Below are 12,398 nucleotides of genomic sequence, written 5' to 3'. Positions count from 1 at the left end.
TATTTAATTTTACTTGCCAAGCTTTACTGCCGGTTTGCTGTTGAGGAGAGTAAAAAATCCTTTTTATTGAGCAAATTTATCTTACATATGAGCTCTAGCTGGAGTAGTTTATCTTCAACAAATGAATGAGAATTTGAAGATAACACTGTCAATCTAAAAATGGTATAAAGTTCTTCCAGGCTTTGTCATTCAGCAGAAGTAGGGTGTAGTCATACATTGTTATGAATGCCACGCTTATTTTGGAGAGAGTAAATAGTAAGATCATCAGCTTTTTCATCACTGTGACCATTGCTAAATGAAAAGAGGAATTGATGATGCCACCACCTGTGTTTTAAGCCAAAGCTGGAGAGGAAGACTAGATCTTGGGATACAGCAGAGCAACTGGGGAAAAGGACGTTGAGTGTGTTTGTGAAACGTAAGTGGAGATAAGATGTCAGCCCACAGCGGCTTCATACTCCCCTGTGTCAGGCACGCGGTTCTGTGTCCTCCTAAGTGTTGACCGAGCTTAGGTTGATACCACTGCTTGTGCAAAGCTCTTCCTTTGCTGTAATAAGAAAGTGATGTAAAACGTGTCATGATTAAACATTTCTGGTTCCCTTGTAGATCTTCATGCTAAGCTTATGAGCTGTGCCTACTAGTGAATTAAAAGTCAGTTTCATAACATGAGGAAAAAGGGCTGTTTGTGATTTTCAGAACAATGGTTTATCATGAAAAGGAATATAGTGATAAATGTGGTTTTGTGTGTGTCATCACTATGGCATGTGACACAAAATGCCTTACTTGTATGAGGGTGCACGTTTGTGGCAGTTGTGCAGGATTCATGCTGGAGGGGTCTGCAAAGAAGTTTTGTTTTAACGACTTGGGTATTCTGAGTTCTGAAAATACTGGCTTTAGGTTGTTCGTAGCAAGACGTTTTCTTTTAGATGATGGTGGTGTGTATTTCCTCTCTGTTCCCTCTTCTTCTTTGTATCTTCTTCTAAGATACTTTTGTATCTTAGTTTGGTTTGTTAGGATTAGGAAACCTGTTCTGTTTTCACAGTGCCTAAAAGGCATTGGAGAAGGATGGTGAAAATAGATGAGGGTGTCTTAGAGCAGATATTAGGTTATCTGTGTTAAATAATGTAGATCAACGGACATCTTTAGTTTGGCTGATAGAATATTGGTGCAGAATTTACAGCTTGCTAAAGTGTTGGGAATTGCTGTTGAAAATCCACTTCTCTAACTCAAGGTGTTTATTTTGAGGGGGAAAGCTCTGCCTGAATCACCAGGTGACTCTTAAAATGTCTTAGCAAGTGATGTGGCCATACTGACATGGGTGTTGCGTTGCGTTTCAGGTGCATGCAGAGGATCGCGCAGATAGTTGTGTTGCAGTGGACACAAAGACACAAAGCTGTTTATTTAGAGCAGAAATAAATTTAGTGAACGAATTTTAAAAAGAAAAAAAGTAGAGGCATTTTTATGTAGAAAATTGAAACAGTCTTCTCCCTCTGCCCCAAAAGAGACTCGGACCAGTGAAGTATGGGTGGTGATACGCTGTTCATTTAGAAGGGCTGAGTGAAGGACTGAGTTGATCCTGTCTGCATTTAAATGCTGCTCAAAGGACTATCAAAATTTCAAAAGCTTTCATTTTTATCACCTACGAAAATGTTAATTACTTCTGTAAAATTAAATTTTCAAATAGTCTATTGAAGTCAAAGCATTTAATTAAATACAGCATCGCAGATAACAACATTGTTAAACAATTAAACTATTTGATTAAGAATTGCCCAGTGTGCTGTTCTGTGCCCCCACAAGTAATTTGTAGTCGGTGTTTCAGAACAGTGCCTCCTTTTCGGCTTCAGCTGAAAGCATCTGTTTTTCCCCCGTGCAGAAATGCAGGCAAAGCACGAGAGTATTTGTGTGTAGTATGTGTAAGCTTCGTTGTACAGTGATGATTTGTCTGAAGCGGATTGAAGCCTTGTGTTTGTCAGCATTGTAGTGGCTTAAGTTCCTGACCTTTTCAAATGAAGGAGTCTGTAGTCTTTTTACTGGAAATAAAGTAATTTTATTTTTTACTTATTTAAAGTAATTAAGAAAATAATTCAGGGGAATTACTTTAGCTGTTGCTTGAGTCTCTACTTTGGGCCAGAAAAGAAGCACTGGGGTAAAATGACTACTTTGCACCTCTGTCTTAGTTAATGACAGGCAGGGAGAGTGCTCATAGCAAGAAACCCAGATCTCCTTTTTGATTTTGTGGGAGTTAGGAGAGAGAGAAGTGTTACTGAAAGCTGAATTTGCTTACCACAGTGTAAAACAAGTAAAACTTATGAAGCCCGTCAGCATGAAGTTTGAAAAATTGGCAATGGTTTGGCCTAAAATGGGCCAGATCTTAGATCAAGATCTTAGGAGGAACTTCAGAACTATTTATCATGGTTTGCTTTTTTGGTAGAAGGGAGAATACTGATTGCACAGTCTTTGGGACTGGCATGATGTGATACCATGGCAGGTGTGATTCCTGAGCCTGGTTCCGCATGTCTGCGCTCAAAGCTGCTCTTCCTAGCGCGAGTGTTTGGCTGCGCTGGTGTTTCGGTTTTGTTTCGTTTGAATAATTTGCTCCATTGTATGTCCTTTTCCTCCCCGCATCCCCCCACCCGTCCCTCCCCAACCTCTGCAAAATGAGGTGAGATCTAGTTGGTGTAATCAGTCTTGAATGGTTAAGGTGTCTGGGAAGAGATTTTTTTCCGTTTTGTCAGGTGTAGCATGTTGCCTGTAGCACAAATAAATGTTAGTGTCTTCCCCTGGCATAGTTCAGCAAAGCACTGAAAGTTGATAATGGATGGACGTGTCTGTGCTGAAGCACGTGTTTCAGTGGATTCCTGCTTGGGGCTGTCAAAGACTTCCTCCTAAGTATGAATGACTTGAGCTTTGGTAATATTATCAGCATGGGATCAGCGACTGCGGTAAAAACGTGTCCCTGCTGTCCAGTTCTGGGACACCAAGCAGTTGTCAGTCTGCTGCACTCTTGGGGTGTGGGGATTTAAAAAAAAAAAAATCTCTGCGTTTAAATAAATGCTGCTGTGTACTTGTGAAGGAATCTGATATTTTTTGTTGCTCTTACTGCTGCATGATAAACATTCTCCTCTGTATTTTTATTATTATACAGAATGTAGACATTTCCAGACCTCCCGAGGACGCTCTTGTAACAGTCCCTGCTCATCTGTGAATCCTGTGTGCTGATCAACTATCGAACTTGGGGTGCTGTTTTCATCCTACTACTACAAAATAAATTGAAAAACTAATCATTCCAATCACTTTGAAATAAAAAAGCCCCACCCAAGCCCAACTCAACACCCAAACCAAATGTTTGTACAGCGCATGACTTGAAAAATATTATCAAATCACAATAAAACTGTGTTGCACTGGTTAATTTATTGTGGATGAGTTATCAAACATTGATCGGCTGTCACTGGAATGCTGTTTTTGTAAATTGCTCTAATTTTAAGATCCTGCAGCATTAAGTTTTATTGTAACAGCCAGCAATCCTTTTAGTGTTAGTAGCAGTGTGTTTATGAAAGCCATGAAACACAACGTCCTATGTGAGATAAGAAAAAGTTGAAGTTTCTTTTCTAGGCACCAGTTATTATCTATTTCAGTGCCCTTGGGAGTGATTGGACCGCTATGTAGCATAAAATAACAATCCATAGTTAATGTAAAACCTTAATCCTCCTGATCCATAGAGCTAGTGCTCTAGATGTGCTAATTAATGATGTGCTGTTTGAAGAGGGTTGCAAGTTTTCACTTGGTTTCAGAACAATTATTCACGGTACAGGAATGTGTATAAATGTTTTTAATACACGACTTTGCTTAACAGCTCTTCTGCATTAACCAGGCTTTAGGGTTTGCCTGGCGGCAGAAGTGATTTTTAAATTTCCTTTTCCTGCTTCTTGTGTGAACGTGGGTGATGGATGAGCGTTTAGAGCTTTGTTCCCAGCTTTGTTTGTATGTTTTGTACCCAGATTTGACCTAGACTACCATAAGCAGTGTTGACCACGTCAGAACATGGAAGCAGAGTTAGCCTGATGGTTTTGTAGCTGGATTGCGACTCAGGAGGTGCGGGATCTCAAACCTGCAGCGTGCACATCCTGAACCGAATTACAGCAAAACCTTTCGTAGGCTGGAGAAGACAGCAACTTCTCTGAGGTGTGGTTTGGAGCCTTGGCTCCTTTCGCTGCGATGTTACAGTGGGAAAAACGAGGTAGTGGGAAGCATCAGTGCCATTGATGCAGCTTTGCTTAGGTAGCACAGAGTCTGGGAAAGGCAGAAAATCACCGAGTGCTGGGACTGTCTTCTGAGGGGGTCTTTTAGTCTGGAAAGCAAGCAAGAGTGGCATGTTGAGGAAAGCTTTTATTTGTGAGATTTCTCAGGTGGTACATTTTGCCAAAACTGGGATTTTGGAAAAATGGTGTTGCCTATCTGCATTTCTAAAATGACACTGGAGTTTTCAGAGGTTTATAAGGACCAGGGATATCTGATATAACCAAATAACGTCCTGGGCAGAGAGCCTCCCGCTGTACCACTTGGAAACTAGTTAAACCGGTGTCCCAGGATGGGCCGGGACTAGGGGGGGAGGACCTGGATTATTTTCCCCTCTGTCATGACTGTGACGTGGGAGTGTTTTGTCACTTTTCAGTGCTTAATTGCCCCAGCCTCTTGTTTCGTGCTTTGCCATGAAAAATGCCACAGAGGAGAAGCCTGCCCTACCTGCTTGCACGTTAGTCAGTGAGTCCGGCTGCTTTTACGTGGCAGTTGAGGTGACGTCCCTGAGAGGTCACAGGACACTGTCCATGGTCGGGTACTGAGAGACCGTCCCGAGATGGCTCGGAGTGCTGTCACCTCCATGGACCACGACTAAGGAAATAATGTGTGAATTTAGACTTAGCGTTACGTTTCTGATGGAGCCAAAATCCGCGCAGGCGTCTGCTGTGGAAAAAGTGAGTTTTGCTGCTTGAAAAGGAATGGCTTGGGCTGTCGGATGAAACGAAGGGGAAGACGGAAGGGGCAGGAACTTGGCTGGAGAGGGAATCTGGGCTCGCCTGCTCCACGGCCAGCAGAGGTTGCAAAGGGAGGGAAGTGGCAGTGGCACCCAGGACTCTCCATCCCTGCCAGATGCTGCCAGCCCCATTTCCTGGGGCTTCGGCTGCGTGTTGTTCTCTTTGCCGAGCATGATGCTCATTGTGCTGAGGGCGCAATGGAGCATAGTGGGTATTGAAAAGCAGTTTTGCACTCTAAGAGGTCTCCTGTTACAACAGGATTGCTTAATAGTCCTCTCTGGCTGATTTTCTTAGTAAAGGAGAGGCCTGATGCTGGGTGGGAAGCAGCAGTGACAGCTGGTGGCACAGCTTGCTGGGGGAAAGCTGGCTGATAAGAGTACTGGATTGTTTGTATTTTGCTGTTTATTTCTCTCTTTATGCCTGTGCTGGTTGTTCAACTGTGCAGGACCCTTATGAACTGCATCTGCTTTGGCTGTCTTTGTCGCTTCTGTGCCCCTCAGAGCCCTCTTCCCTAGAGGAGTCTTCCTGCAAAATCTTCCCGTTTTACTGTGAAGATCCCACGTAGCTAGTAAAACCAAAACTGAAATGGCAGACCCTGTCTAGTTCAGAAACCCATAGCCCTTTGGGTTTAGGGAGGCTTTGTTCCGTAGGAAGAATAATTTACGAAGCAGGGGGGAGTATAACGGGGGCAGGAGGAACAGTGGTGTAAGGGTGTATGTATGTGGGTTAATCTGTGTGTTTTGAGTATTTCCAGAGAGGACTGGGTGAGATGGACCCTTGTGCAAGGCAGAGTGAGTGCTTCTGCCCCGGTGAGCGCTGAGCCTCCTCGGGGAGCGGGCTCTGGAAGCAGCGAGCCTCTGCCTGGGCTGACCGAGGGAGTGTCCATGTGCCTTGGTAGAAATAGTATTTTAAAAAATGTGCATGTTGTTTTTATTTCCATTCCTGTGTTCCCCGAGCTCTCCAGATCATGTTGCCACTGGAGCGTAGCAGTGGTAATGCTGTTCCCAGGACAGTTTTGTCCAACTGTGCTTTGGTACGGCCCTGCTGGACAGTTGCAGGGATGCCTTTTGGTCCCTACGGCTAAAACCTCGGTCATGTTTCTAGGAAGCAGCACTGTTCTCTCTGCGTGCATTTTCTCTCCTGATGCCCATGGCTATTCTGGAAGTGGGTACGATCCCAGCTGCCATGATCTAATCTAATGTGATTACTATGAGTAGGAATCCATTTACCATTAATTGAGGACATTAGTTCCTTTCTAAGCCTCAGTCTGGCTTGCAGTTAGGTATTCTGTTCCTCTAATAAGCCCTAGAGTGTGTTTATTGGGGTTTATCCCAGATGGAGTTTTCTTTCTCCACTGTGACAGTTCAGTGTGTTTCACTTCTACAGCCTTTTCCCCTTTGCATTCACTCAGAAGGAACTTCCTGCTTTCCACTTTGTTGACTGCATATTGATTTTTTCCCCCTTAGGTCTGTCTCAGTTGCCAAGATGCCGTTTTCATGTGATACCTCTCGTTGGCTTAAATAAGCTGTATCTTCTGCCTGGTCTTGACCACCTCTTAGTTTCGTATTATAACTGCCTAGTTCTTGCTGCTTGTGGGCTGATTTCCAGTGCCTCTGGATTCCTGTGCGTTGATGCTCCATTTCATGCTCCATTTAATTTTCTTTGTATCAACAGCAGATGCTCAGCTTAAAAGATTTTTAGTCAATATTCTTGGAGTGCCTGTGGAGACATCTCCACAGTTCCAGGGAATTTCTGGGTATGTTGCATTTGTTGCTAAGAAAAATGCAAACAAATGCCAGCATGTTTTTTTTTGTTGTTGTTGGTTGTTTGTTTTTCCTTGTAGTCATGCAGAGTGTGACTTGTTTTGCCAAATCTTCACGTTCTTAGGCAGATGCCAACTTTCTCTGTTTCCTTTGCTGCAGAAGAGATGCTGCCTGTAGAAGCTGCTTTCTGAAATAGGATTGTTGCTTTTCTTTCCTTTGGGAGAAGTCACAAAGTGGGATGGGCAGTGTGCTGGTGGGTGCAGAAATTTCCAGGACTCGGACGTCTCTGCGCAGCAGCATTCGTGTGTGTCTTCTCAGAAACCTTGGCGTGGTGTGTTTATGATGGAGAACAGGGTGACCTATCCAAGGGCTTGAAGGCTGATGAGAAAGGAAAGGGCTGACACTAACGTAGGAGAATTGGCAAGGGCAGAAGTGACGGCACACTTCAGCCCCCAAATCAAATCTGGTGCTGCTTGTTTATCTCCTGTTTTCATAAGAAATGGAAGAAAATCCTGGAAACTGGAGTTGGGGAGGGGAATGACTTGCTTTTCAAGTTGATTCATTTTGACTGACGGAGTGTGTGTGCTGAGAGTCCCCCTCGCTGTGTGCTAGTGGGGCTCTCCTTTTCCTTGAGTTGGACTGAAGTGACTTGTTTTGAAAGTATCCTCTAAAAAATGTGGTTATAAAACCACCGAAACATTGTCTGATATCAGTGTGACATCTGCCAGCATGCCTACAGATCCTGAAGTGCACTTAAACTTTATGTTACCAGCTCTTAAGGGAAGTTGTTCGGAGTCCTTCCATTGACTTAGCTGCTTACAGACAGGATCAGAATTAGTTTTGTAGCTGTTGGTGTTAAGGAGTCATTTCCTGGAGTGTGCTTGAACAAGGAGAGATGGCCTTCCCTCGCTCCAGGTTTTATCAGTTCTTGTGTGGTTTATGACCTTTGCTGCGTGGTTTTGTTTTGTCATACACTGTATGCACGTCTGAAAGGCTGGAGGAGATCATGGTTTAGAAAAATGTGGTTAAAAACAGTGGTTAAAGAATCTTAAAAAACAATATAACAATGTGACCTGCATATGGTGTACAGAGACTGATTGTCCTACCAGATCCAGTGTTACATGTGTCCGAGATGTGTTTTCCCTGGCAGCGGAGAGCCTGTGTTGGGTATCTGAGACACTTGGCTCTGCGAAGCGCGTAGCAGCTGGGACGAGGTCTACACCTGGCTTCTGACTCCTGCACACGGGCTGGGACTTTTCCTTGTGTTTTACAAAGCATTTTGAGGAAATAAGCATTAAAACTTGCTCATCTTTTGCCTTGTGTAATAGCTGTGTATTAGGCAAAGCTACGGCTGACCATGAGACCCTTTCTTTAAAATCGTTTTTGTCTTTACGTTTGCAGAATGTAGGTGTGGATCGGTCAAGAGAAGAAGCTTTGAGGACAGTACCTAACCACCTATAGCTCCGGTTCCGGGGCGGCAGCCCTTCTCCAGTGCAAGAGCATCAAGTAGCAGCTCAGGTCCAGCAGAACGGAGAAGGCGTCGCTGAGTGCCAAGCGAGCTGGAACGAACGCGCCTCCCCTTCACCTTTAAGGACATTCGAATGTGATTCAGCTTCTTTGGAGAAAACCTGTAGTTCTGGATAACTCCCAGTGCCGAAAGGTATCAGTGAAAAGATTTATGGGAAAGCAGAGCGGAGCTGGTTTTAGATTTTTCGTATGTAAATTTGTGCAGTTTCAGTGGTTTTTAGTGTTCATCTGTGGATACTGCAAGATGGTTAATTGCCCGTGTCAATGTACTGTCAGATTTTAACTAGACTTTACTTTCTTTTTAAAGTGTTTTTCTAAGAGTTACTCTTATTTTTACTGTGAATGATTGCCTAGAATTACACGGAGATTCTTTGTGATGGCATATTTAACATACGTGAAATTCTACATTTTGAGCATTGGAGGCTTCATGTTGCAAAACTGCTTCAAATGGGAAAGCCTGTCAGCTTCGATAGCTTTTCTGCGTTTTAAACTGAACTTCAGACGGCCAACACAACTTACTTTTTTTCTGAAATGGGCAGAGTTGCCCCTTGGAAAATAAAACCGTTAAAGCTACATTTGCTACCTGAGAGATTTTTCTGGTTTAGCAAGGTTTTAACATTTTTCCAGGGCCGGCTGTGGTTTGGAGGGCAGTGGACGACACAGTATTAGGTGGGGGACGTGAGCGTGAGCGTAGCTATCAGCCCGGGCAACGCATCGAGAGGCAGTCAGTCGTCCTTCTGCTGCACTTACAGGAGGGATGAGCAGCTTCTCCAAGACTGGAAGGGAGGGGAAAAGGATTCAGACTGTCAAGGGCTGGACAAGCTGCTTGTCTTGTTAGTGCTGTGATCTATTTTTTTTTTTTAGGCAATTTTTGGAATGAATTTCAACATAAAAGTATATTTTCTCTTTTATAGCCGCATTTAATACGTACATCAGGAAACAGTACAGAAAGGTTAGGTGGAGTTTAACCCTTCTAACAACTCATGCAAGAAAAACACCAGGTAAATTCTGAAATTATTTTAACATGACACACTACCTTGGGGTTTTTTTGTGTTGTTTTTAAGCACCTTTCACCATCCCAGTTTTTGCTGCTTTTTATACCTTGTGAAACTCCAGTGCTAAAAATGGGATTTTCTATGTCTGTTGAGGCCACGACCTTTTAACTTGTACTAAATCAATGTGTATTTTGTATGTGTGTTACCAGACAACTGAAGCAAACTGCCAGCACTGCTGCTGGCTCTTAGTTCTGAAACGAGGAGAACTATTCTTTGGTAGTTGGACTGTGTTTTTTTCCAAGGACTTCTCTTCAATTAATTGAGCTTTTACCATGTATGTCGTTGGGTTTTGTTTGTGGTGTGTTTTTTTTGTTGTTGTTGTTATTTGGTGATTTTTTTTTTCTTCCTGTGTGAAATGCTGGGCCCTCGTAACATAGTTTTGCAGGCAAGGGCTAAATTGTCTTTTGTTCGTGCAGGGTTTATACAATACTATGCTGCTGTTGTGATTTGTTTTAATAAGCTAATTTCAGCAATATGTTCAGCTCTGGAAGTAAGCCATACCGCACCGCTGGGTTCCGTGTCAGAAGAGGAATGCGTAGGGTACGGAACGAGCAGAAACTCTTGCTTCAAGCGCTGCTGTCTAAAGCTTTGTGTGTGCGATCCACGTGTTCGGTAACGCCCGTTTCGGATCTTTATTGATTAATTCAGCTCTGTCTGTAGTTATCGTGTGAGGAGAGAGACCACACAGTGCTGCTCAGAGAAGTTAATTTATTGATGCGTAGTTAACAAGACCATTCCTGGCAAAGACGTAGAAGTAATTTCCCCTCCCGATTTGACACGTGTTCGTGTGGGAAAGCCGGGCTGTGCTCCAGGCAGCCCTCGCTCCTCCGGACCTCCTCGTCCAGCTGTGACCGGGAGTTGTTAAGCAGTTTTTAAATGGAGAAAGCCAGAGTTTATCCGTAGTTAGAGAGGGCAACTCCCTGGAGACTGTGTTAGAAAAGCTGGGCCCTGGTCGCACAAACGTGGTGGAAGGAAAGGTTTCCCCTAGGGAGCGCTGAGCCCAAGGGCCGCTCCTCTTCACTGGCAGGCACTGCTCGAGCTGTCTCCCCTCTCCCTTTCTTTGTTTTGCCTCTCTCAGCTTTCGGAGGTGCTGCAGAATTCCTTGAGGCTAAATGTTTTATGTATAGTAGGTATTTTTATAGCCTGCTTTGAGTATACTGTGATGAGTGTTTTACTAAGTCGATGTTTAGTAAAAAGAATTGTGTACAGGTGTAAATAAACTGTAATGCTGATTTGAAGAAAAAAAAAGAATGAAGTTGTCTGTTCTGCTTTAGGGAAGGTAGTAAATCACTGACTGCGTCTGACCCTTTCTAGCTGGCGAGAGCAAGCATAGACAACAAATGTAGATTTGAGGCGAGTGATCGGTTCTCTCCGGGGCATAACCACCTTTCCGGAAAGGAACTGTCAAGAATTGCAGCTCATTGTCACTCTCCCGGCTCCTGACGGAACTGTCACTGACGGGGAGGGGAAAACCCTCGTCCTGACCTTGTGTATTTGTACCCGTGCTTGTTTTACGCCTTCTGGCTGTCGATGCCCTCGCTAGCTCAGATGCAGTCTCTCAAATGGGGTTAAACTGTCTTTTCTTATGTCGTTGGCCTTCGTCGTAATCTTTCAGACAAGTGTAATCATTTGACCTTTGATCCAAGTAATAAAGATCAAATGCTACAACGTCTGCTGATGTGTGTTTCTTTCCGTGCCCGTTTACAGTAGCTGAAGTGCCAGGTGGGTGTTCCTGCAGGTCAGCAGGTTTCCACGGCTTTCAGAAGCACAGGAATTGCAGCTTGGTTAAGAGAGCTTATACACGGGCATAAGAATTAAGCTAATTTACTCCATCAGTTGCTTTACTCTGACAAATAATTACAATTAAAGTAACAAACTCAGTAACTGAGGAAGATGGTGGAAGAACACATCAAGGTTTGCACGGAACAGAGGAGAAGGTAAGAATTTATTAGTTTTACCTGGTCGTTGGTATTTTAAGATCTGATCCACACTTTCATGCTGCCCTGTTCTTACATTGTCTTCCAAGTGCTGCGCTTTTTTGAGAAAGCAGAAAAGCAGCAGCAAAGTGCTGCCTTCTAGGACAAATTTGCACGCAGAGGTTAGGTGGCGGCATTACATTTTCAGAGGTGCTTGTCATTCTGAAGGAAAAGGAAAAAATTAATTACTGCTTGTGGTTTAGATTTATGTACTTGGATTTCTGTGTCTTGCTGATGACTGTGTACCTGGGTGGTAACCACTTGTAACGTAGAAGGATTGTTTTCTTGGTTTTTAACTTGATTGTGTGTTTATGTTTGTGTGGGAGGTAATTTTTTTTTTTCTCAGAGTTTTTAGGCTGCTTTCTGGACAAAATCCTTTTAATACTTCCATCTCCTTGTAGCGTGAGGATGGCCCAGGCTGCGATGCTCATCCATCCATGTGCTGTCCGCCAGGCAGCCCGCGGGCACGGCAGCTCAGCAGAGAGGCTGAGCTGCGGACCTGGGATTTTTGTCTGCGGTAGCTGTGAGGAGCTGCTGCCTGTGGCAGGGCAGTTCCCCGCTCAGTGCCCCAGTTAACGTAACAGCCAGGGCTACACAGTGCAGTGCTGCTGCTGAGGAGGAATAGAGTAACTGCTCCGTGGAGGAAAGGCGTCTCTGCCCGGGTGTCCTGAGTGCAGTCGGGCTGTTGGAAGGTGCGCTTGTGGCAGCAGGAGATGCTCCAGGTAAGTCAAACGCCAGCTGAAAGAGCTGCTGTGTGAAGACCAGGGTCCCTCTTGCGCAGGCTTGGCCCTCGTTACACCAGAGCAAAGCAGGTAAGAGCAGTGAGCAAACGCTCCCACAAGCAGCAATTACTGTAAGCAGTAATTACTGCTGCTTGTAACGCGTGACAGCTGCTTGCTGTCCAAGTAGCCAGTTGCTGGCAACCGCGTTGGTAACTGTTATATAGAAAAGCGTTTCTGCTTGAGCACGAGCATCCAGTGCTCACCTTTGAGAGCAGAATAATTTTCTAGTGAAACAGAAATGACTCCGTAGTTTACTGGAAGGGGA

The 12,398-nt window shown here is 44.2% G+C and overlaps 1 protein-coding gene across 2 annotated transcripts in view; it reads left to right on the top strand.

Annotated features, from left to right (window-relative positions):
• LOC104374034 (6-phosphofructo-2-kinase/fructose-2,6-bisphosphatase 4) overlaps positions 1-8,375 on the top strand; it is a 34,622-nt gene extending 26,247 nt beyond the window's left edge. Inside the window, exon 14 of one of the 2 annotated variants that reach the window (XM_086618772.1) lies at positions 8,195-8,375. In XM_086618772.1, coding sequence (XP_086474898.1) covers positions 8,195-8,254 — 60 coding nt within the window. In that variant the 3' untranslated portion in view covers positions 8,255-8,375. Of the gene's footprint in view, positions 1-3,142; positions 3,262-8,194 lie in introns of those variants that run through there. The other variant, XM_086618770.1, reaches the window with a different exon arrangement.
• Positions 8,376-12,398: the final 4,023 nt, after the last annotated feature.

This window comes from Tauraco erythrolophus, chromosome 12 (genome assembly GCF_009769465.1).
Source record: "Tauraco erythrolophus isolate bTauEry1 chromosome 12, bTauEry1.pri, whole genome shotgun sequence".
NCBI classification, from domain to species: Eukaryota; Metazoa; Chordata; class Aves; order Musophagiformes; family Musophagidae; genus Tauraco; species Tauraco erythrolophus.
Note: the sequence above shows the minus strand (reverse complement) of the source record. Positions and strands in the feature narration are given on the sequence as shown.